General features: G+C 38.0%; 2 protein-coding genes and 1 long non-coding RNA gene across 5 annotated transcripts in view; 1 reads left to right on the top strand and 2 right to left on the bottom strand.

The window, feature by feature from the left end:
- The window catches only part of LOC309490195 (transcription initiation factor TFIID subunit 4), a gene marked incomplete at its 5' end in the record, with an annotated part of 36620 nt that extends 25836 nt beyond the window's left edge, over window positions 1-10784 (top strand). Inside the window, 1 exon segment of the mRNA XM_082159226.1 lies at window positions 9164-10784. Coding sequence (XP_082015352.1) covers window positions 9164-9337 — 174 coding nt within the window. The 3' untranslated portion in view covers window positions 9338-10784.
- LOC309490196 lies at window positions 2155-8647 on the bottom strand. The gene is made up of 2 exons (XR_014202626.1): window positions 7430-8647; window positions 2155-7351 (listed from the first exon to the last, which is right to left on the bottom strand). It is a non-coding gene; the product is annotated as an uncharacterized lncRNA (long non-coding RNA).
- Window positions 10785-12059: 1275 nt separating the features above from the next.
- kctd15a (potassium channel tetramerization domain containing 15a) lies at window positions 12060-25707 on the bottom strand. 3 transcript variants are annotated; one of them, XM_082159215.1, is made up of 5 exons: window positions 25512-25680; window positions 23320-23495; window positions 22155-22299; window positions 18276-18581; window positions 12060-14034 (listed from the first exon to the last, which is right to left on the bottom strand). In XM_082159215.1, the coding sequence occupies exons 1-5, from the start codon at window positions 25521-25523 to the stop codon at window positions 13876-13878; spliced, it is 798 nt and encodes a 265-aa protein (XP_082015341.1). In that variant the 5' UTR covers window positions 25524-25680; the 3' UTR covers window positions 12060-13875. The 3 variants fall into 3 exon arrangements, with proteins under 3 accessions (XP_082015341.1, XP_082015342.1, XP_082015343.1); XM_082159216.1 differs by lacking the exon at window positions 25512-25680 and adding an exon at window positions 25227-25502; XM_082159217.1 differs by lacking the exon at window positions 12060-14034 and adding an exon at window positions 14353-14843 and having other exon boundaries at window positions 25512-25707.
- Window positions 25708-25988: the final 281 nt, after the last annotated feature.

Below are 25988 nucleotides of genomic sequence, written 5' to 3'. Positions count from 1 at the left end.
TAATCTTTAGAAAATTTCAAAATCAATATAATTTTTTTCCTGAATTCACAAATGATTTGTTTTATTTTTTGTTTTCTAATTGTATTTAGACAAAATAGTAATAGAATTTTAATATCAGTGCATCCCTGATTGCATGGTGTCCAGAGCTCGTTTTCTATAATGGGCACTGACACTGTTAAACTTCCCACAAACTGTCTGACTCGTGCACCATATTTCAAGCCGTCGTAAGCCATAGAATCTTTTTTTTTTAGGTTTCCAGTATTCTCCCATTTTCTGTCCCCTACATGCCTTAACCTTGTGCTTTATCTCTGTGGTTTGTTACCGTTGTATAAAGTTGGATCATTAATATAAAATTCACACAGATTCTCTTGTTTCCTGTGGCAGATTTTGCCGGTTGATTGGAGCTCCAGTATTTTTATTTATTTTTATGCACTGTGATGTGATGAGTCTTGTGTGCGCTATCTGTGGGTTATCTGCATGTGTTTTGACATGATAAGAAGGAGCATGAAGAGTCTGTTATCAGTTTGTAGGGGTTGCGCGGAATAACATAATGCCAAAAATTGCCTCTTTCTGACCCCAGGCTATCATTGCAAGAAGTGGAAGGTCTTTGTTAGTGGTTAGGGCTTTGTAAGAGTGATGTGTTCTGTTTTTCTTAATTTTGTATTGATCAATTCCTGCTTTGACAAGCATTTTTTCATCCAATATATTAAGGGAGGTTAAATTGGGTTTATTTGATCGACCCAGAAAAGTCCTAGTGTCAGACTGAAAAGGATTTTAAATTGGAGGGCTAGTTACCGAAAATTCAACTAAAGTCAGAAATAATGTGTTTTTTATTTTATTTTTTATTTTTTATTGTTTTTTTAGCCAGATTTTGCAGTGATGTTGTTGCAAATATTTTTGTTGTTTTATTATCCTAATTTATGCGTGAAATATTTATTTGTAGATCTGGGCATTACTGATATATGATTCATTTCGGTAAATAAACAATGCTAATCTTTTTACGTTAATCACTTATCATTTTTGATCCGCAACACACATAGTAGAAATCTTGCTTAAAGACACAAGTAATGTGTAACACTTAATGGACTTACTGTTGTCTGTACAGGGAGCTGACAAAATATGTAGCGATGATCAAATGAAGAGAAGGGCCTCCAGAATATTTTCAGTCCTTCTTGGAATACTGTTATAAAAGTCTTGATGTGTGAGGAGGGGAATATTGCATCATTCTCCATGAGAAAAGTGCCTTGAAGGATGAAGGAGATGGAATTTTCTATTCCTACTGTGTGTTTGAGAACTTCACATGATGGTTCAGGTTTGATGATGCTCAGATTGAGAACTTGGTGAGACCACAAATGCATTTGACCATATCTTGGCTTAAAACGTATCATCAAACCATATACCTGTCTGGATGTAGGAGAAAAGAAGAAACATGGCTCTTCAGAACATTACCTTTTTTCCATTGCTCTGGGGTTTGTGTGGTGTTCTTGCTCCAATTTAAGCATCATTTGTTGCCATTTTGCAATTACCGAATGGCAGCCCAACCATATGTTTCAGCTTTCATGACCAGTTCATGTTCAGTGTGTCTCAGAGTACTTTTACTACTTACTGTTCTTTGTTGCTTGTATTGTGATCATCTTGTTTGTGTAGTCACTCTTAGCGTTGCACCCTTTTGTCTTTTTTACCTGTTATGGCTAATAAAGTTTTTGTGGGCTATTTGGTAAAATGAATAAGGTGCTCTAAATTCAGTTCCAGAAAATAACAGCACAATAGACCCCAAAGAGAAACGTTTCCAGCCATCAACTCTTTTAGAATGCAAGTGCATGCTTTTCGCGAGCTTATAATGATGCCCCTCTATTTTGCCCACATCAATGAAAAAGCATTCGGCTCCGTCAACAAAGTCAAGCCTTTGGCGCTTTTAAGATGCCCATCTCAGAAATTAATTACCTCCCTTGTTAATCTTTGCTAATTAAAATTGTAAGTTTATTGGTTCATGATAGCCATGGAAGGACAACTTGGTGAGTGTTCCCTCCAACTGCAAGAGTTTTGTCAAAGTTGGCTTTAGTTACACAAATCAGAACAGTGGTAGACTCTTTTGGATTTATTGGCCTGATATAGCTGTTGAGACTAGAGTTTTTACCCTTTTTTTTTCACGAATTTTACTTTTGTACCCACATATGGTGACATCCATTTGTTCCTTTTTATTTTGTGAAAGAAAACAGTTGGTCCAAGATTAGCTGCAGAGGTTGCCTACATGTAGACTAATCCATTAGTGTGGATAGGTTATTGGCTTCCTTTCTGCTGCTCAAATGGAAACCCATTAACGGAGGTAATGTGTGCCTCTGGCGAAGCCCACGGCATAGAGGCAGTGGAGGGTGTATGTCTCATGGAGCAAACACACACTGGTGTTTAGAAGACTAACAGTCTCCTGAACCGATGAGCCAAATATTTCTTTTACTGTCACTTTCTTTCTCGTTTATTTTTTTTTTTTTTTTGCGTAAATTTTTTATGCTTGTCCTCCTTAACTCTTTTCTCTGTCTTTCTCTATATATCTCATACTTTCAACTGTTTTACCCTTTCTCTCTTTCGCTCTTTTGCTTTCTCCTGACGCTCTCTGGCTGACACTGGCTTGGGTACAGAGTCACATTGATCTGTGAAAAATCCTTCAGGCAATCATGAAATATTAAATTCAAGTCGTACTCTACACATTTCTCTCCTTTCTCTCTTTCGTTCCCTCTCTCTCTTTATCGCTTTCCTTCCCGATTCACCATGTCCTTCCTTGCGTTTAGTTTATTCGCACTCCATTTCATCAGTTGGAACAAGTTACAACCTTTCACAAGTCAGACAGACTGATCTCTATCTGCGTTTTAAGCGGTTTGTATCTAAATCTTAAGTGTAAACGCCTTTCTGGAGTTATTAACCAGAACAGACAGTCGCAAAGCACTCTTATTAACGGATTCAAGAGCATTTATTTGTTGATGCTATAAAAATAAAAACAAAATGGTTGTCTAATTGTATGTAAATCATGAGTGATTTTTATTTGTATTTTTATTTTATTATTATAATATTTTAGATTGACCATGGGCATATGTTTCCTCAGTTGGTATACACATTGTGGTTGTGAATGTTTATACCAATTGAGGAAATGTTGATTTTGTCGATTTATATATATTTGTTCCGCACTTATGTACATTGTGGTTATTAATGTCTTCATTTATAGTCTCATAGTATTGTTGCATTTAAGAGGAGAAAGAGTGCAGAACTATTTCCGGTGTATTTGTAGACGGCTTAAAGAGTAAATCTAAATGGTTATATACATTCTTAGATTTCCTGCCCTTAATTTTTTTTCTTTCTCCCCCACTGCCAGAGATCTCTGGTTGGTTGTGTAAATAATCTGTTTCATATTACCGCAATGACCCTCTGTGTATGTAGAAGCCAGAGGGGTATTGGCACCATCTTGGCTTACCCTCCTGATTCCCTCAAGCTGTTCAGCTACCATTACAGCTCATGCTATTACTCTTTATACATTGTGTTTATTCTGGATTGAAACACAGTAGGCGTGCATTTCGCCATTCGGAATGTAACCTCAACGATGTTTGTTAAATCAGCTTATTTTGAAAGTTGAGACACAAAATCGGTAGTAGTGGAGACATTAACCATCCAGTCCTCTGTAATGGAACATTTTTTGTACTCCAAACTAAAGAGTGTTTTAAAGACCATCATGCCACAATCTTTGTTGAGCTACTTCGTGTGTTTTGTATAGCATCGCCCTCGAGCTTAATGTGTACCTTGTAGCCATGTAAGCTGTTGACAAGTGCTCTTTTTTTATACAGACAACACAATGTGGGAGAGCTGTTTGAATTGCAGGCAGATGTAGGCAGAATGTTCGTTCTCCCGCAAGTGCTGCCTGAAGCATCCCGGTTCATTGTGCTGAGAGAGTGAAACAGGGCGAGAAAGGGATACGCTGTTTCTAAAATGTGTGCAGAATAGTTGTGAATTTGCACCGTGGATATTTACCACACAAATTTGAGAGACGTACATTGTCAGAGTGTCAAATTAGACACTTAAATTGTGCTTAATCCTGAAAAAAACAGATAGGGAGAGGTCTGGAGATGTCAGCTCCTACAGCCCGGATGAATCACAGTATGTGGCATCTTCTGACATTCATATCTGATCCAAGTGTTTGGCATACATGCTGCACTTTTGGTTTACTGAAAAGACTTTCCCTTTTGGTGGTTATTAGCAGTGATTATGGCAGATTTGAGAGCTTCGTATATTGATAAATGCTAGTAATAGATATCTAGTCCATTGACTAGAGACTATAGACTTGGGGTGGGTTCTTTTAATCGATAATGTGATCAGCTACCACTAAGAACGCCCTAGAAACAACATAGCAACCACCCAGAATACCCCAGCAACCACATAACATGGTAAAAACAAAAACTCAAAACAGCTAGCTTGTTATGCGGTTGTTAGGGTGTTTCTAGGGTTTTACCAACTGCATAGCAACATGCTAAAAAATATCTAGAAAAAATAGCATGTTATGTGGTTGTTAGTGTGTTTCTAGGGTTATTTGGGTAGGCTTTAACAACACATAGCAACATACTAATAAAAACATCTAGAAAAACTAGCATGTTATGTGGTTGCTAGGGTGTTTCTAGGGTTAAATGGGTGTTTTTTAGCAACCACATTGCAACATGCTAAAATAACCCCTTAACCAACTGTATAGCAACATGCTAAAACCACTCAAAACACTATTGAAAGGCAATAGCAACCACCCAGAATACAAGTTTTCTTTAGAGGATCTAGTTTTAACTATTCCATTAGTGGCTCTCAATTAAATTTTTAGTTAAGGATGAAGGGAAAAAAAAAACATCTGTTTGATATAAGGATTTGAATTTGATGGTGTGTTGGATTCGTGGTAGATTTAAGGGTTTGTAGTGTCTTCACCAGTTGGACTTTGTTGTGTCTGTACTTAATTGTGTGGTGAGGTAATGATGGAACACCACAAAACCTTACATGCTCTTGTTTTGGTTTGGGCCGCAGGCCTGGATTTTATCCCAGCTCTGCCCCTCAGCTCCTCAACTTCACTGGAGGCACAGGAACTGCAGCTTTGCCACTATTTCACTAATTAGAAAATCCCCTTCCCCACAGCAAGACTTTTTAATTATGTGTAGTGTCAACTACTTTACAGATTTAATCCATGGATAATACACACCGAACCACAAACTAGGATTGTGTCATAAATGGGCTGGAAAAGTGACCATGGTCTTAGCAGCTTTCGTAGAACCATCTTACACTCTTAAAAATGTAGGTTCCAAAAGGGGGTTTTGCAATGCAACATTTGTGGTTCTCCAAAGAACCTTTTTGTGAAACAGGTTAAAAAAATAAATAAAATCTTAATGTGAAGAACATCTTAATTATCTAAATAACCTTTTCCACTATAAAGAACCTTTTTTTGCAATGGATGTTAAAGGTTCTTCATAGAACCATCAATGCCATTAAAGAATCTTTATTTTTTAGACTTTATTTTTAACTCTGCATCTTCTTTGAGGAAGACGTTGTGGTTTAAGCTGCCTGTTTTGAAGCCCAACCATGTCTCTCATAGTTTTGTAATTGCACAAGGTTAGATGGTCCTGGATCAAAGTAAAAGACTGCCATCAAAAAGCCGGATAGTATAGGGTTAAAGTGAAGTGGAGCAGGGTTGTGTAGCCCCGGGCGGCAGTTCTGCAGAGACTGGGCTGTGTTCGTGCAGAGGCAAGGCGAGTCATTTCCCCAAACGCTGGAGACACACAGAACCCTCAGGCACTCTCTAACCTTTAGAGGCCAGAAGTGCTCACAGTCGTTTGGAGGAATAAGGTGGAGTAATAAGGTTTTTTCTCTCCATTTTGTCTGGAGAGGGTTTTTTCAGTGGTGGTTTGGTCACTTTGAGTTGAAGGGCTTCTCAATTCTAGGGTAGCTAGATAGCAGAGCTGCTTCTTGCATGACTTGTACATGTTTTGAAGATTTTAAGACCTTTACATCTGGTTGAAGGATACGTTTCATGCCTTTCTGCTCAATTCATGGCTTTCAGAGACCTACAAGTGTAAGCTGCCTCATCTCTTCAGGGTTTGGAGTCAGTTCCTCTGGAGGTGTTTGCTGTCCTACACACAGTGAACACGCACAAACACAACTCAAGGGTTTACAACACACTTTAACCCTAATGACACTCGAAAAGATAGCTTGTGCACCCTACACATTCCACTCCACAGCTAATGTGGTTTAAAAAATACATTTCTCTCAGTGCCTGGGGCATGTTAATGCTCACATCTGTAATATATTCATCCATATCTTTACACATTTATGCAGGCTTAACAAGCTCCATCTCTAACGCACCACTAGGATAGTGGCAAAATGCCCTGAGCGTGTTCACCCACACATGCTAACTGTGAAACGCAGGCTTCCTGTACTGCAGTATCGAGTTGAGCAAGTAAAACTGTATCTTACTAAAGGCTAGAGTTTAGGTGATTACATATTAGATTTTTATTTAAAAAAATGTTTTTTTCTGAGATATGTTTTGCTTTTTGTAAATATTTTATTATGGGTCAACAATAAAAATTTAGTTCTTAGAAATCAACTCTTTGTATTCATTATGGTTCTGAAAAACTTTTATGCAGTTTAAAAAATAAAAAAAGTTTCAATTCAATGATAAAAATGTCATGTGTAACCGCCATGTAAAGTATTAACATTTTCCTGACAACATGTATCATGTTTACAGATCCTAATTATTTTTAAATATTTGTTTATTTTTCAGTTTTTAATATTCGTTTTTTTATACATTTCTATTAAGCTTTGATTTATTTTTGTATTGTTTAGTTAGTTGCCTAGGTAAAATTTCTAATTTAAGTGTTCCATGTAATATTTACATTTTATTTTATTTCAGCTTTATTTCAATTAACAAACAATTTTAATAATTTATCAACAATAGCATTATTTAGGTGTACCACCTGCAAAATGTATGTAATTTAATATTTAAGATATTAATGTTGTAATGGAAAAAAAAGCTTCTTTTTTTTTCCCTCCTCAAAGAAATTTAGCCAAACTATAGCTTTTCCTTTCAAGAATTTCATTATTTTAATAAGACTTTTTCTTTATATAATATCAGGACATGTTTAACTTTTATGCACGCTTTAAAAAATATGAAATTAATCTTAATTCAAAAATGGCATTCAAGTCGTTGCATGTAAGAATCAAATTTTTTAATAAATAAGATGTCGTTGACCTATTAATTTGAAATCAAGTACAGTGGGTCTGTGTTGAAGACCTCATTCATAAGTGTTTGCTGACTGTTGCATGACATTTTTAAATGACGTTTCTCCACACACACACACACACACACACACACACACACACACACACACACACACACACACACACACACACACACACACACACACACACACACACACACACACACGGCATCCAATGCTCGGCATTGATTTCATGTTTATTTAAGTGTGTGCGATATGTAACCCAGTGGCTTACTATCACTTGATCGTGTACTTAACTTCCTGGAACAGTCTCTTCTGGGTGTGGTTAATCACTGAAAATTTTGGCAGTAATCTCCGATTTTAGTTTTGTGTTTCATTCTTTCTTTAAAGTGCTCATAACAATTAAACATTAAACGGCGTACAAGACCACGCACCGACCTGCCAGCGTAAACATGTCGTGTCCTTTGCCAGCCCTGGGTGTGTGTGAGAGTTGGAATCATTCAGGGTGTGTAGCATGTATGAGGGTGATATAGATCCCACAAAGCTGCATGTTGTTTCTGTAGGGTGTGGTGTGTGTTTTGTGCCCAGAGGCCATCTTACACCTTCTCACGTACACTTAGTATTCAGTGAAGGCTGGAGACCCTAACCTCATTCTAGCCGAGTGATGTCACGCTATAGACCCCCTGTACGGCTGATGAATACGATACACATGCGATCTTCCTCACTCCTCCAGGAAATTGGTTGTAAGGTCTTTCCCCTCAAGGTAGACTACGTAAATAATCTTAATGTTGAGAAAGCTGGTCGTTAGCCCTCTGTTTCATCGTCTTGACTAGCAATACATTCGCATAGATTTTATTTGAAGGATCTTTGTTTTTCGTAAGAGTGTGGCTGTGATCTCACTCTTTCCCACTCACATTTGTTTGAGTCAAATCTGAAGAGGAACTGCTTTGAGATACTGTAGTTGAGATCAAAAGTCTGCTGCCCGGGGCATGAGGTGTGGTTCTCTAGCCTGGAGCTGAGAACAGATGATCACATGTTGTGCAGGTGTGCTGACAAACACACAAAAGCACAAAACCAAAGGATCTTTGATGACTGCAAGGTCTTTACTGCAAAAATGCTCGCTGAAAAAAAGAAAGAAAAAGAATTCAAATCAAGGCCAGACTGGTTCAGCTCAGATTTAGGTAGCACAGACACTTCAGTTCAATTTTGCATTTAATTTGATTGGATTATTTTAAATAAACCCAAACCTTTTGGCCAAATTTTTTATTTTTTGTCTTGTTACCATTTTAAATGTAACACAAAACAATCTGACCTAATCGAATCTTTGAGAATAAAAAAGATTTCATTTTATTTCCTTTCACTCTTAAGTTAGACATAACTGTCTGATCCAATTGAATCTTTGAGAGTATTTTTATATAATTTTATTTATTTTTTATTATTTTAAGTTAAACATGAACACAAAATAATGTGACCTAATATTTGAGAATAATGAATTTTTTCTTCTTTTTTTTTAAACTATTTTAAATTTAACAAAATAATCTTTGTCCAATCTTTGAGAATAAATAATAAATATTTTATACATTTATTTTTGCGGTTTTAAATTAAAAGCACACTAATCTGACCTAATCCAATCTTTAAGAATTAAAATTTGTTTTAACACTTTTTATTATTATTATTATTATTATTATTATATTATTATTATTTTGGTAACATTTATTAAAATTAACCACTTGTTTTGTTTTTTATTAAGTATGTTTGTCTAACTGTGGGCTGTTTATGGTTAAATAAAAAAAGAAAACAAAAATTGAACAGCCTACTTAATGTAGAAACCATTTATTGTCATCAATCACAGCCTTGGCAAACGTTTATCAACCTATGACAATGACCTAATGAATTCTTTCATTATTCCCATTCAGCTTCCTGCGGGCTCCTCTGGATCAGCGACCGGTTCTACCTCATCCTCCACGTCTTCAGTCCGGCAGACCCGTCAGCGCATCACCCGGGTCAACCTCAGGGACTTGATCTTCTGCATGGAGCAGGAGCGAACCACAGCCAGGTCCATGCTGCTCTACAAGGCCCTTCTGAAGTAGCACTGATCCAGTGAGATGGATGAGATCATCCACCCTAATGGTACTCCACCTGCTTGACTCTCAGTAATACGTTCAAGTCTTCCTCTCCTTCTCCACATTCATCTCCGGTTTGTGCCTTCAGACTCACCTGTGGCATGAACTCTTTGATCAGTACGAGCGTGTTGCTGTGAAACTTCTAAACGTGGCCGTTCTGGAGATGAGAAGGTTCTGGAAAAGCACGTAAGCCGGCGGCTGTGGACACCATGTGATTATCCCCTTTGGGTGACCCTTTTATGGTTTTATTTCCCCTTTGTTTTGGATTAATGAGCCATCATTTTGAGCAATGTTGATCTTTTTATTCATTAACTTGAACTCAGACTGGTTTTACGTTTCAGGATAGAGATTGAGATTTGTTTTATATAAATAGCGGCTGGACTTGTTTTTAACCGAAAGCCTCGTTTGCAATAGAGACACTGGAAATGTGAATGCAAATTTTTAGAGGTCTAACGAGTCGGGAGTATTTTTAGTAACTTATAAGTAGCTCATCTTTAAGTCTCTGAGGAAACGTGTGGATGTTTTGGGGGGATTTTTTTTGTTACAGATTTATGCAAAATGAAGAAACTCTGTGTTGTAAAACACTGACTGTCTTTCATCCTATTGGATGGTCTTTTTGAAATTCAGTGACAGTTTTGTCTCGCACACTCAGTGTGGAGTTAAATTTGTGTACGGTTTCACTAGTGTCTGTGTTAAGTATACTGTGAAATGGTGCCTTACGTGGCCCTCCTAGGGCACCATTGTTTTTTAATCAAATTCACGGCATGGAATTATCTAATATGCTAATACTAATATGCATCGCTTCAACAACGATTCTAGAGCAGGATCTCTCGTAACTTATTTGTGGAGAAATGGCAGGTTGTACGTATTGTTAATTTGACCATTTTTTTAAATACGTTCAAAATAGGGTGGTTTTCACAGACTGCAGTAATGATTTTAAAATACTAATGTTGCATTTTGGATCCTGTACTTTTGTGTATGAAATTAAATTTCACAATAAATTTAGTATCTGTCATCGGGCATTATTTTATGTCTCAAATAGCGAATATTTGTAAACTGCCCTTTATGACATGCAGTAGGAGAGGAAATGACATTGTTTGACATGTACCTTTTGGCGTTGTACAGATGTGTGTTGGGAGACGGTCAACGTTCATGTCATGTGCAATGATTCCTTTGAGATCTGAAGCAAAATCTTTTTCCATCACTCAGATTGGTTTTAATTTGTATTGTTTGTGCTGACGTTTGGACAAACAGTATTGTTGATCAAGGGATTGTCTTTTGTCTAAAAAAACATATCTATTAGAATTTCTATTTTTGCTAAATTTAACAATTTTTGAATGTTTGGTTGGTTTGAAAAAAGTGCTCATCTCTATTAAATTTGTACTTTTGTAAAAGAATAAAGTTCCTAATTATACTTCTGGCATGACTTTCTTTGATGTTTGTTTTACATGAATGAATGTTAAAGTCAACTTGAATGCACTTTCATATTGTGCAAAATCTACAAAAAACAGTCTTGATAATCTTACATCACAATGAATCAACTTTATTTGGCTGGCCACAATTGGTTAACCACTATTGGTTAACGTTAATCATAATATGTCCTTAAATCCTAACATTTTGCCAATATGTAAGGACATAATTACCAGCAAGTAAAGGATCAAATAAATATGGTCTGATTCCTGAGACAATTTTTGGTGTCTTTAACTACTATGTACTAACATTTAAATAAAAAAATTGGTACAATGCACTTATTGTGTAAATATGTGTTCTACATTGTACTTGTATTATGACATACCAGAATTAAATTATATCTGTAATTACACTGTTGACCCAGTGTTTCCCAACTCTGTTCTTGGACACATTTTGGATATCGGTCGCATCTGACTCGTCCATTTCAGGTGTTGGAGTCTCTACTAATGAGAATCATCAGGTGTGTTTGATTAGGAAGAGTTTGCAAAAGTTTACTGTTATGAACAGGGTTGGGAAACCTAATCATACCACAACCTGTCCTTCACCTTACCTGTATCCCACTTCAGTAGCAGCAAAAGTGTTTTGCAATACAACATGAACACAAAAAGTACAATTGTGCATAAGATGTATATATATATATTTTTTTTTTAGCCAAGTACACAGCAGTTAAAGACATCTGATTTAAACTGAGAGCCAATTGTTTTTTTTCTTTTCACCATTGACTGCAAACTCATTCAGGTGAGGCTCTATACCTTTCATGATTCAGTAAATTTCTGATTAAAAACATGAAGTCCCGCCCTACCTTTTATTTCATCATTGAGTAATTTGTTCAGAAAATGTTTTGAGAATGTTCTTGCATGTTAAAGATCTATTTTCTAATTGCTATTATTGATCTCTTGACTGATTCATTTTTTAACATTTGTTTTGACCTTGTAGTTTTTAATCAAAATGCCATGCCTCAATCTTTCAGTGAAACGACAGACTTCTCTCTGGTGACGTATGCAGGACCTCTCCAATCGTTTCGTCCACTGAAACCCTCTACAATGACTGCAAGCTCGCATTCAGATCTGCCTCCATCCAAGTAATGAACCAAAATAATGTTTCACTAGGAAAATATGTCGCTAATTCTGTTTAGTCTTGGCCTGTTTACGATATTCACTTCAAATGCTCAGTCATTTGTATCAAAAGTTCATCCAACACATTCACATACATGCTGTCAGTGGTTTAAAATAGGGAAAGAATCCCAACAATTTATTAAAAGTTCATTTATCAACACCAATTACAAAAAGAATATGACAATTCAAATGAACACATGCCTGACATACCACTACGATTCATATCAATAATAATCCATTACAAAAAATTTGTATTTAAATAATATACATTTGGACCATACTGCAATATACATCTCGACACAACATCCATTAGAGCAGTATTTAAATTAAGATTTTTGTAATGTCCGACGCAGCTTCTCTGACCCTCGTTGCACTGGAGACAAGATAGTCTTTAATTTTTTTTCTTAAAAATCTCTCTTTAAAAAAAAAAAAATGGCAGTTGCACAGCGGCGAGATGGTAAGTTGCATTCAGGGGGACCTGCGAAGCGTCCGTGAGCCTTTATGTACAATGTGCGACAAATCGAAGATATCTGAACACAGCATAAAAGAAACAATGGCCAGTTAAGACAACAAATAGCATAATATATCCGTGACATTTCAGTGACCCTTCCTTTTGAAATGGTGAGGTGGAGAGCCTTAAAAAGCTGTCTTATTAAATGTGCCTTTTTACAACACATTATACAATTCAGTCTGTTTACCAGCCCTGTAGTTAACAGGACTTAGTGAAGCTAACCTTTCAAGTTTACTCTCCCTCAGTCTCTCTCCAAGTGGCTCTGATTGCACTGTTTTGCTAAGGGAGAGCGATCAAAAGGGATTGTGGGAAAGTGACCTTAACCCCTGGAGACTGGAGAGAAGTCTGACCCGACCCTTGAGGGGGCACAGTTATCCCCCTCTTCTCTGGCGGTCCGAGCAGCTCCCCCTGAAAGTGCTGACTAAACGTATTTTTTAAAAGGTGCCTTCATCAAACGATGATGTTGCTTTAGACGCGAAGGGAATTGTATCTACAAAGAGATATTTGCTTTTTAACCGATTACTCAAAGCAATCATGATGTATAATGAATTTTTCGAAGCTGCTAGATGGTACGTTCAGGGCTAGTTTTGAAGAAAACGGGCACCCGAAAGAAAGTCGAGGGCTTAGCGATGCCATCAGACAAGCGAGTCCAGGTTTCCCTTCAGACGTGCTAGAGCTAAAAGCCTCTCTGCCCAGCGCTGAATGCATTACCAGACCGTCCGCTTTAGCCTCGAGTCAAAGCGTCTACGCGGCCAACTCCAGACCGCACTTACAACCAAATGACTTCTGAGAACTGCTCTCATATCCTTCATGTAGCGAGACAATAGCAATAAACCTGTAGGTCATAAAAGAACTGATTTACATAGATGAGACTGGAAAATGAGAACATTAGATATCAAGATTAAAAATGGATCAGAGGACAGACTTATGTATTTTGTGGTTAATTTGGCCCGGGAGCTTGGAGATCTGACTGGTGCTTCATTTGAAAGTCTTCTAGCCGGAAGGGTGCGTTCGCCACAAACACAACTTCCTCGTAGAGTTCTTCTCAGACTTTACAATCGCAAAGTTATGTCATGGTTCTTGTACAGTGGAAATATAGATCAACGAGTGCATTTTTCATGACTCGAGCCAAATAAAGAGTTAAAAAGTTCAACTCGAGGTCAGTAGCTGAAAAGCCATCCTGTGGCTCGCTTGGGTTTGTAAAGCATCTTTTGGAGGAGTTTTGGGGTCGTTGATGAAATAACTCGAACATTTACTAGGATTTTAGTCCTCTTGGAGTCCGAAGAGTCGAAGCAGACTCTTCTTGCAAATAAAGCCTTCTATTTGTCCGCTGGCGGTTTTCTTTTTTTTTCTTTTTTCTTTTTTTTTTTTAAGCAGACTGAGGTGTTCGTGGTCGGTGCAAGAGCTGGCTAGTCCATAGGCTCCTGTTTTATCCGGATGGGCGTGTGGCTGGTCTGACACCGTCTGTCCTCCCGACTCAGGATGTACTCGCTGAACTGGGAGGAGTCCACGCCTCCGCCGCATGACGCCACCATGCTGAAGCCTTTCTGGAACAGTCTCTCCAGGACCTAGGAGAAACCAGGGACATATTTAAATATACTGATATTTCAGGACAATATGAGATACCCAGTACTTCATACAGATGAATCAAGACACCAACAGCCTCACCAGGATCTAGAAGAAACCAGGGATTGAACACTCAGTATTCTGAGTAAAGATGATTTACGTACAATATTTATGCTAGTTTATCGGCACTTATATTTGCATCAAAGACAAACACCATGCTAAAATTTTCTGGAACTGTCGTTCTAGGATCCAGGAGAAACCAGTTTGTTCGATTTGAGACACTCACTATGGGTTTTTGGAGTTTTGCTATTTTCAATTTATGCTACTCTTAAAGGTATAGCGGAGGATGTTTTACTTCCTGGTGGGTAGTCTAAACTATTGGTCCTCCTAATTGTCAATCATTCTGGTGAATCAATCAAACTTTTCAAAAAGTGGAGAGGGCGGGTCTTATCTAAAATTTGGAAAGATCCTCCGCTATACCTTTAAAACAACTGCATAATTCTGGAACCTTCTAAGAAAAACCAGGGGAGTTTTTTCGAATTTTGAGATTAAGTTTTATATAAATGAAGTGAACTCCTATGCTACTCGTATCAGCACTTAACTTAAATGCATCAAGACAGCACCAGATTAAACCCTTTTGTCTCTACAGGACCTAGAAGAAACCAGGGACAGTTATCCGTATTCTGAGATGATGCTTTTCATACAATGTTAGTTTACAAAGTAAACTCCATTTATGCAACTCTATCAGCGCTCTATAGTTACGTCGAGACAAATGCCATGTTAAAACTTTCTGGAACAGTCTCTCCAGGACCTAGCAGAAACCAGGGACATTTTTACTATCTTGAGAAGTTCTTTGTTCAATTTGAGAAACTCACTATGGGTTTTTGGAGTAAGCAGATTATAATACTCTACATAATTGAATCAAGATGGCAACCCTTTTTGGAACAGTCCAGGACCTAAGAGAAACCAGGGAAGTCTTAGTATTTTGAGATGATGTTTATCATAAAATAAGCTGCTTTTTAAGCACTTCACCTAACTGCATCAAGATGGCAACAGTCTCTCTAGGACCCAAGAGAAACCAGTGGAATTTTGTGTCTGTTATTTTGAGTTCAAGTTCTCTATAATGAGAATATGAAAAACTCGGTGTGACTTTTTTTCAAAGTAAACTCCTGTTTATGCCACTCTATCAGCACTTCACATAGTTGCATCAAGACGCATTTAAAATGTGCAATCTCAGTAACAGCGCTATCAACAACTTCACGCTTGCATTAACCCTCAGACGTTTCTCTCTCCAGACCATCCACCCGGGATGAGAAGGAGCGAGCAGACATCCCCTGGGCTGTTTACAGGGGTTTGATGCCGAGTCAAATGAGAATAGGCTCCCCCACTGACAGCCCACACTGTAGCCGCCCGACTCTTTCATTACAAACCCAATGCACACAATCTCAGCTACTGTCAGAGATCCCTCACCGAGAGACGTCTCAGGGCGGCCGCTGTCACTGTCATTCCCACCACCGCAAAAAAAAGCCAACCAAATGTTTTATCTGTTGGAGTGCTTGTAGATTCTTTTTTAAATTCAATACATGCAGCCTTGAGTATTCACTTACTCCTGCACTTCTTTCAAGTGTGCTTCACATGAAAATGAAAGTTCTGGCTCGGGGCTACAGAGCCAGATAAAAGTCCCTCCGCAAAAAAAAAAAAAAAAAAAAAAAAAGAGATGATGAAGACGAAGGAATCAGCTGAACTGCACAGGGCCTGAGAAAAAATGTCCATCCTTATCCTCACTTTGGAAGTTGAGGCTGCGGAGAAACTTGTAGAGGAAATGAACACTTCTTATGACTTACGAATGAGGAATGAAAGACATCAGCAGATGATACAAGGCCCTACCGTGCACAAAGAAAGATTGCGTTTTTGAAGCATCTTTTCAAGAACATATATCGCCATTAAGGTCCATGTTAGGTTTTGGTTGCATCAGTGTTACAGAAGCGAGTTTTAATACACAAATCGTTTGGCTTTGAAGTTCGTTCTTTTTGTGGGATTTTAAAACTTTTGGCCACTTTTAGAGGATTAAAGGGATAGTTCACCAAAAAACATTTCATTGTATCATCATTTACTCAGCCTTGTGAAGAATAGAAGATATTTTGAAGAATGAGTTGAAAAGTGTTGTTTTGACACTTCGATGAACGTCAATTTTTTGGACCCCATTGACTTTGTATGGACAAAAAACATTTTCAAAAGAAATTGTGTTCCACAGAAGAAAAAAGGTGAATTCTAGGTGAACTATACCCTTAATTTAAATTTAATCCGTTCTTTTAATAAAAAACATCCATATCTAGAGCTATTCGTGAAGACAGAATGAACATATATAGAGTGTCACAAGCCTCTCAAATATTCACGCATTGATATCTGAAGGCTTATGATTTTGACATTACACTCACAGCGCTGATGGTTGCATCACTTACTAACTTTCTTACAGTAAAGGCTACAATTTCTTGCCAACAAACTCTCTCTCTTACTCTGTCTTTTTCCATATCGCTCGTCCTCTGTCATTCCTCTCTGATCTACTCATATTTCATAGGGGTTTTTTTGTGAACACCCGAGATGTGACAAAAACGGGGCTTTCAAAAAAATCCACCCGCACAATTTAGTCGGATAAGTGCAACCTTTTTTTTCCCAGAAAAAATACATAATCAGACACACTAATTAGTAATACAGTAAGTCAATTAGGCGTGTGTAAAAAAGTTGCGTAAACCAGTTTAGGTTGTTCAAAGAAACCAAAGTACAGTATTAAAAATGTAGCATGTGTGTTTAAAACGCTTCAGGCACAGAAATGTTGGAGCACTTTTTCAAACGGAGAGATTTGTCTTAAGGACGAGTTAAAAATAAATTATGCATATCATTTCCCTCTCTTCTCCTCTCGGTTTCATGACTACATATTCCCCACATTAGCATCGCCTCCAGGATTCACAGACGCATGTATGTGGATGTATCTGTGTGTCTGTTTTAGCACCTTTTAAACAGCCAAATGGTGGGGCATAACTGCACCTTTGCAGCTGTGGAGCCACACCTGCCTTCTACATCTCACACCCTCTCACATCTCTTCATGTTGGCAGGAAGCAGTCAAGCACAGCGCACCCAATATCCCAGCAATCCAACAAAACTTTTTCTAAGTCCAAGTCAAAACTTTAAAGTTCACCGAATCCTTTATAATAGTTATATAATTTAAATGTAATTATTGGTTTTATTTTAGGGCTTTTTGAGCATTTTTAATTGACAGGCAGTATAAAGAGTATAATGTGGGATTATGCTGCATGTTGCAGTCCAGGTTCGAATCACCGTTTCCAAGTCGAGCACCGTGGCTCTTTTTGTCTGGACTACACATGTCAAATTCGATAAAAATTAAACATAAATGGGTAAATCTCAAGAAAAAAACATGTCTAGTTCACCGAAAATGATAATAATAAAGAATTACTAATTACTAATACACTACCGATGAGCCGTTTGTTACAGGCTGAGTTTGTTTGTTACAGGGGATGTCTGTAACAAACACTGATGATACCCCGAAATGATAATAATAAAGAAAACTTTTGACATAAGTTTCATGACATTTTTTCTCCAAATCTTCATTAACATTTTACTTTCACACTTTTTTTGCTACTTCCATTATTCTTATTGGTGATTTTCATTATTTTCATAATTGTAAAGCAATATTTTTTTAGTTATCATGAGATTCACCCAAGTATACTCTATCGTTCAAAAGTTTGGGGTAAGTGCGATTTAAAAAATAAATAAATGTACACTTTTATTCAGCAAGGACGCAATGCGTATAATGTTACAAAAGATTTCTATTTCAAAAAAATGCTATTCTTATGAAGTTTCAATTCATCAAAGAATGTATCATGGTTTCCACAAAAATATTAAGCAGCTCAGCTGTCTTCAACACTGATAATAATGATAAATGTTTCTTAAGCAGAAAATCAGCATATTAGAATGATTTCTGAAGGATCATGTGACACTGAAGACTGGAGTAATGATGCTGAAAATTCAGCTTTGCACCACACCAATAAACACCACTTTAAAATATAATGTACTAGAAGGCAGTTCATTTAAATTGTAATAATATTTCACTATAATACTGTTTTTTCAAAAACATAAAAAAAATCTTAATCCAAACTTCTGATCGGTAGTGTATTAGTAATTGATGACCATCAAATACAAGGTATTATTAATGACAGTGCTGTACCTGTACAGAATTGAGCCTGCAGTAGCCATTCAGTGGAAAGCGAATAACATGGGTTGGATCCTGGTTCCAGCCGGCGTTCACTGAATTGCACATGACATCCCCGGTCTCTGGGAAAATCTCTTCTATGAGGGCCTTGTCACCACTGATGGCAATCCTCTCGCCCAGGTCAGGGGTCACCCGCACCACCAGGCACTCGCAGGGCTGAGCCGTCCGCCGCTGCTCCCGGTCCTGTTTCCAGCGCTCCAGCTCTTTCACCATGGGCGTCAGCTGGTAGAACCGAGCCTCCTCGAACAGCAGCTGGAACTCCTGCAGGGACAACACATGGAAGTGAATGTATGCACAGAAAGATAGACAGAAGGATGAACGAACAAACAACCCATCCAGCAAAAGATTGAATGAGCAGAAAATAGACCAACCATTGAATGAATGAACGACTAAGCAGACAAAAAATGCACCGACAAACACATTAATGAATAAGCGAACAAACAAAACACCCATTGAGCAAACAAATGAACAAACAAAACAAGTGGGCAAACAAATCAGCAAATAAACAAACAAATGAACAAACAAAACAAGTGGGCAAACAAATCAGCAAATAAACAAACAAACACAAGCTGACAAATTAACCAACCATTGACTGACTGAATGAAAGAAATGAATAAAAAAATAAACAACCCATCAAGCAAATTAATGAACAAAGAAAAACCACCAATCGAGTAAAAGCATGAGCGAACAAACATACACAAACAAATGGACAAACAACCCATCAACCAAATGTATGACCAAGCAAACAAACCACCAAGTGACAAAATAACAAACAAAAAATGAATGGACTACGAATTATTTTCTAGTCCTACTCTGTCACGATCAAATATCATTTCAAATTAAAATTTTACATAAGTAATTGGTATGATGGTGTGAATCCACTAGGTAAGACATGACGGACTAATAGAAATAATATATAATTTTGTTTACAATGCAAACTCTTACATAAAAGGAAAAACAAAAGAAGAAATTCAAACCCATGTAATGATTGAGTACTGTGTGTTTCAAAGCACATGTCGTTTAGCATTTAGCATGAACCCAGACCAACACATGGAGCAGTTTTGCCCATCTGACCCGTCTCTAGCCGGGACCAGGGCGAGGGGGATGGGGGGGGAGCCCCTCCGGCTCTCCCCTCACTCACAGATTCTCCGGTCGGACAGCACAGATTGCTGCCTCTGCCTGAGGGCTCCTTCACCCTCGAGCACATTTACCCCACTTACACTCGCCTTTCATTCACCACTAAACCAGATGGCAACGCGCCTCAGTCCAGCCATTACAAACACTACAGAAATGAAAGTATTTCCAATATAAACATGGTGGTATGCATGGGAGGAAAATGAATAATAAACCAAAGTTAGTGGTGTTACCGCTTGTGTAACAAACACTGATTTTATGCAGCAATTCAAGTCCGTCTTATCTCTGTTTTTATATATTTAACAATACTACGGGTATAATCTGGAGAAAAACTTCTAAATATTCAAAATATAAGCGTCTAAATACCACGTTTCTAATGGTGAAAAAATTATATATATTATATCATAATAATAATAATAATATATTATAATAATATTATTTAATACAATATATATATATATATATATATATATATATATATATATATATATATATATAGTTTACAGCTGCCCAATGTTTAATAATAGTATATTATATGGTTTTATTAACGCATACACTTTTCAGAAAAGAAAATACCTATAGACTTTGGGGTCTATAGGTATATTTCCCATCATTTTACACATTTTGAGATTTTCTCAAAAATGTTCTAATTATGTGAAATATACCTATAGACCCCAAACAGTGAGGTAAAATTCATCATGCAGCATGTTTGATGGATGTTATCGAGTTACGATTTTGTCAGTTCTCGTTAGATTGAGAAAAATCCTGACGCATTAACCTGATAGTCAATGTTAATGTTTTTGGAGATATTAAAGGGCCTTGGGATCTCTCAGACCCCAAACATGAGGGCTAAAAGGCAGTTCTGCCTGAAACGCTGATAGCATTCTCTGGTTGTGTGCCTGGTGGCCGTGAGAGATAGCTGTGATCTCGACCCTGCTGGCTCTTCATCCCCACCCTGTAAGACTACTCATTCCACTGCAGGCTACGCCACGCACAACAATAGCACACACCATCTCAGACACAACGCTCTTTTACAATTACCACAAGAAAAGGAGTTGTTTTCTTACCCACACCCCTCCCTCACCCTCTCTTCTTTCTCTCCCTCTTTATTCCCTATGTTCCTTTCTTTAGCCCATACTGGTGCTGACAACATGGATACAGAGACTTTAGGCCTTCAGGCTCTTGCTAATTCAAAGAAAAACAAGCTCCGCTTCTTTCCCAGGTCTGCAGTGAAGGCTGGGTATGTTTTAACAGGGCTCTTTCTGTGACTCACTTTTGGGAAAGAGAATGTAAAAGCAACGGCCCACAGTAGAGTGAATTTAGTCTTTAGGCCATATCCATATAGACAAATGAAGATGGATACGCTACACGGTTTTCAAGAGCAAACTCTTCTAGAAGAACAAAAATGTTGCCAATTAAGCCAATAAGTCGAGTCTTATGAATACGCAAATGAAACAGACATCTGGGAGGAAACCAAACGTATCCCATCACCTCTCACGGGAGGTGCTGCTATGGAAGGTTCTCATAGGTTTTTGGATGAAAAAGAGGTTTGTAGGTTTCTAGGCCTTACAGACAGACCCAACAATGGCTGAACGGCGACTAGGTCATGTAGTCATCGAGTTTCCCCGCTCTCACAGGTCAGGGCATGGTGAGTTTTGATGGGCGAAGTGTGAAAAGTTAAGCATAATGGGATGTAATGATGTGCCTCTCAGTGCAGTTACATATTTGATGTGTTGTTATCAAACGGTCTAACACAGTGGAGGAAAGCTAGCCACGGAGCCTGAGGCGGGAATGACTAGTCTCACCCTAATTAATCCCATTGACACAAATACCTTTACCCATCTGATTTTTGACTGAGGCAGGAATAATACTTCACCGACTTATCTGCCGTCACTGAAGAAAAGACTTACAGCTATGTGTGTTTGAAGTCAGAAATTGTATTCCACACTATTTTGAGTTGTTGCTATAAATGTACTTGCATTTCGGACGCAGCCAAGGTGTTTCTGAGGAACAATGTCATCAACAAAAATCCAATTGCTCAAATTTAAGATGCCATATCTCAAGATGATCTGAGGCAATTTTAGTGACTGGAGAAACTTTGTAGGATGAAAAATAAACGTTACAAAAGCAGGTTTTCGTAGCGATGTCATAGGAGAACCATTTTTGGTTTCCTAAAGAACCTTTCAGTGAACAATGGAAAAAAGAACCATTTTTTATTGTATAAAGAACCTTATGTGCAATGGAAAGGTTTCATGGATGTTAAAGTTTGTTGTTAAAGGATGTTATTTTTAAGAGTGTGCCCCCAATTTTATAGATATGAAGCTTAAGATAAGGTTGAATTATTCCACACCTATGGTGTATTGAAACCATAATTTCTCTGTGGTTCTGTCTGGCCTTTGCATTTCACCTCAAGGCTATTCACGTGATGCTAAGAGAGGAACTAAATGAAAGGTAACGCTTTATTTTAAGGTGACATCGTTACACGTTACTACATGTACTTACTATAGTAATTACAGTAAATGATGCATAATTACAAGTTACTAAACCTAATCCTAACCGTAACTCTATAGTCAGTACATGTAGTTAATTAATATTACTCAGTACTTATTTGAGTAAGTACAATATAACTACGTCACCTTAAAATAAAGTAGTCAAATGAAAGTTTGGACCTTCTGAAGACATTCGGTGTGTGTTCCTTACCCTGAAGTCATCAGGAAGAAGCAGTTTGCCGGTTCTCAGGTAGCTCAGGATGTAGCGGAATATCTCTCCGTCTCTGTCGATAAAATAATGCTGCTTCAGACTGTCCAAAACAATCGGTTCTGTGCCGTTGAACAGGCGACTGATTCTGGGGGGAGAAAATGAAACTCAATGACAATTCAACTTAAAAAAGTTTTATGCAAGCACTACACGACATAAAGAATGATGATGAAAGAAAAGACATTCTCTAACAAAAACGCTCCTTTTTCTTCACATCTACATTTGAAATAAGTTTAAGGGTGAACATACAAGTTGATTATTTTAACCTGATTTAATTGCCGGAATGGGGTCAAGCAATGGGAATTACGCTGTACGCTATTTCTGTTCTTTGGATAAATCGACTTTATCTTTGCAAAATGTTCTTATTTCATTCTCTCATCCTATTTCATTCTTCCGTTCGTTCTTTCTTTCTCTCTCTCTCTCATTCTGGAAACCGATGCAAAACACTTAATAAGAAAACCAATTCCCCCTTTTGTGCCTCGGGTGGTCCTTTTCTCATATGGTCTTGCCGTTCCCCCAGTTAGAATTTCACCATATAGCTTTAGGCAATCTTAGTTTTTCATCTCAGACTCTTTCTTTTTTTTTCTCCAAAAAGCAATTAAAATGCTGCCTGCTTTTCACCCTCCCCCCATTTTCCTCTCCTCCCTCCTTCTCGTTGCTCTCTCGCTCCATATCCATTAATAAATCAGAGCGAGCCACGCTCTCTGTTAACCTGAACAGATGTGGCAAAGCTCTCACACTCTCTTCCCATCTTGCACACACACATCTCTAACAGGTGGCGTCCCTTTACCTCCCTTTATCCGCAAATCTCCGTAGATTACAGTTGGGATGGATGCAGCATGTAGGAATTGCATGACTCTACAAGTGGCAGTGGTAAAATCATATCTTTTAAGCTAATTAGCTTTAAGTCATTTAAAAGTACAGCAACTAAATACATCTTTGATTTATCTCTATATACATTGCACTTATATGGAGGCAAAAAGGAAGTTAGACCACAGAATAACAATATAAATGCTCATAAGAGCTCTGTAAACATGACAGTTTTACGTCAACATCAGCCTTATCCGTTCCAATAAAGTCAGCGTCAAATCACGACAGGTTGTCTTACCTGGAGTCTGGGTATTTGGTGAGGGTGGCCAGACTGCTGGTGTACATGTGCCCGCCTACGTCAATGTGGACTGGAGCGTTTGCTTTAGTCAGCTGAGCCGGCAGTGGGATTCCCTGAGAGGCCAGAGGAGACACTGGGGACCGGGTCAAAGACAGCCGAGACATGCTCCTTCCCTCCTGTACAAACAGCACAGTATCAAACCAACAGCTCCTGGTTCCCTTCTCCCCTTCAATCTCCGAGATCTAAGGTGCGATTCTGGCCTGCAAATACGCGGGAGATCACTTTTACATCTTCCCTTAAATTGCGTTTTTTACCTTAAGAATTAGCACCACAAGTCTAATTAAGAAAATTTGCCTGCCGTTTTTTTCCCCCTCCTTTTTTCATAGAACCGGAGGGGAGAAATGGAGTGATGCTTATTAGCGAGTACGAAAGGGAGAGAAGGAGAGAGAGAGAGCGAGAGAGAGAGAGAGGGATGGATCCTAATACTGTAGGTGTCTACCTCCGGGGAAAGAGAGGGAAAAAGTGTAAACTCCTAATTAAAGATATTGGGTGAATGTGTGAGACTCAAAACACCTCATCACCAACAGCTTTCCAGTTCTTTAAAAGTTTCTCAGAGCAAAAAAAATCAACATTTTGAATTGAAATAAAATTAGGCTAAACAAGACTCAAATGTCCACAAGGTCAAACATAAAACACGAAATGATGCTGCGTTATAATAAAGATTCAGTTGGTGCTGAAGGTCTCATTGTCGTCTCCTCTTACAGCTCTTTACATTTAAACCATAGGGACCATGATGCATGAATGCTATTGTGGCATGAATCGACCTTTGTTTGGTGTACCAAACAATTCCGCCAAAACAGATGGTTAAAGTCCCATTTCCAGAGGCATAATGCCTGGAGCAATGTGTGCACATGGTTTAACGTCAGGGTCTTATATACTTCTATATAGGACAATGTATCCTATGTCTAGCCATTAGACATTAAACTATGAAATGTCAAAAATGAAATGGGTCCATGTTTTAGCTAGCCTATAGTTAACTTTCAAATAGTTTATAATGTTTTTAAAAGACAAACTACTTAATATGAGTTATCCAAATATATATGGATTTATGGCCTGGGTAGCACCGTCAGGAGAACTGCCCCACTTTTCACGATATTAAAAAAAAAACAGCCATTGTATCTAGTGAATCTACAGAGCCATGGCTAAAAACATAATATGGCTATATTACATTCTTCTGAATTAAGTTTTATGAGATTAAAACACAGAGTACCGTGACATAATGACAAGAAAGCATATTTTCAATAAAAAACATATCAGAAAAACAAACGGGGCCAGTGTAGTCCCATAACAAACAAATGACTCTTATGAGCCGGTTCTTTTAATGAGTCACTCAAATAGACTCATAACTACGAATCAGTCTGACGAATTCTATACTGAAATGAACAGTGAATCCGTCAGAGCGGTTTGAATCAGCATCTCACTCAGTTACTAAACTACAAGTTATCATTAAAATGTGTTCTCAGTAGGCCTATATATATATATATATATATATATATATATATATATATATATATATATATATATATATATATATATATATATATATATATATATATACACACATACTAGGACGGAAGCAAACGATGATAAGAGATAGCCTATCCTCAAAGTCAGAACTAATAGTTTGTGATGTTAAAACTGCGCCAGGTCCCTGGAGTGCGTAAAATAGCCCTACAACTCTGTGTACCGCACTTCCTGTACGCAGTGGGCATACAGTAGTGCTCTGACCTCTCATTGTACACTCATATCAGCCCTCCCTGATCTAAAACCGCAAAAGCACGACACCGAAAACGAATGCAAAAGAAGCACTGGAGAAACATTCGAGAATTTGACAGAATCCACCGTACCGTTTCAAACATTTTAGGATGTCCGACGCAATCTGAGGAAGGATTCTAGCAGACTGTCTCTGATGAAGGTTGCTTGTCCTTTAGAAAGAACTTTTCGTAATAATGTTTTTCGGCACTCCAAGAGCTCTTCGGTGACAATTCCGTTCTGAATCCAGCGAAATCTAACGCGGCGCTATATAGGTCGCTGTGGCTTTAAAAACTCGTTTAAAACACAGACCACAGTCTCTGCTATAGACACTTTCCACAAAAGCTACACAGGGGAGTCAGTCAAGGCTGCGTCCTTACCTTGGAAGACATAGCTGTAAATGTATCTTCAGCCCTCTTTAAAACATGAGATCGATCGTGGCGTGTCTTAGCCTCGCTTTTTTTCTTTCTTGCTCCTTTTTTGTTGAAGCGTGAGAGAGCGTTGAAGGCACAGCGTTCCAGCCCGAATAACAGAGGACAGCTGAACAAGAATTCTTGCTCAAGGCTCTCCAAACGCCCCGGGGCAGGATTAGGCTACAATTAGCTCAACCCTGCCTGAGCTGGGGCGAGTTACAAGAACAACATTTGATCTTGCTATTCACATTTGGAAGTCTGCGTATATATGTGTTTTAATCGCATTTATCGTCATTTATTCGTCTACTTGAACAAAGATATGTGCATGCGCGAGGATAACGGTTTACTAGGTTACCTGTGAGCATGTCTTTAGCTTTATCTAGCAAAAGAGAAACAATCTTTTGTTTGAACCTATTTAAATATACAGTATTACAATTTACGAAT

Source organism: Leuciscus leuciscus (assembly GCF_965113295.1).
Source record: "Leuciscus leuciscus genome assembly, chromosome: 25".
Classification (NCBI taxonomy): Eukaryota; Metazoa; Chordata; class Actinopteri; order Cypriniformes; family Leuciscidae; genus Leuciscus; species Leuciscus leuciscus.
This window is presented reverse-complemented; position numbering and strand designations above follow the sequence as displayed.

What these genes read in the sequence shown, in the direction of transcription:
- kctd15a (XM_082159217.1), bottom strand. An exon ending in ACCAAATACCCAGACTCCAG is followed by an intron (nt 22,300 to 23,319) that starts GTAAGACAACCT and finishes TTCTCCCCCCAG; the next exon opens with AATCAGTCGCCTGTTCAACG. An exon ending in TTCTTCCTGATGACTTCAGG is followed by an intron (nt 18,582 to 22,154) that starts GTAAGGAACACA and finishes TTGTCCCTGCAG; the next exon opens with GAGTTCCAGCTGCTGTTCGA.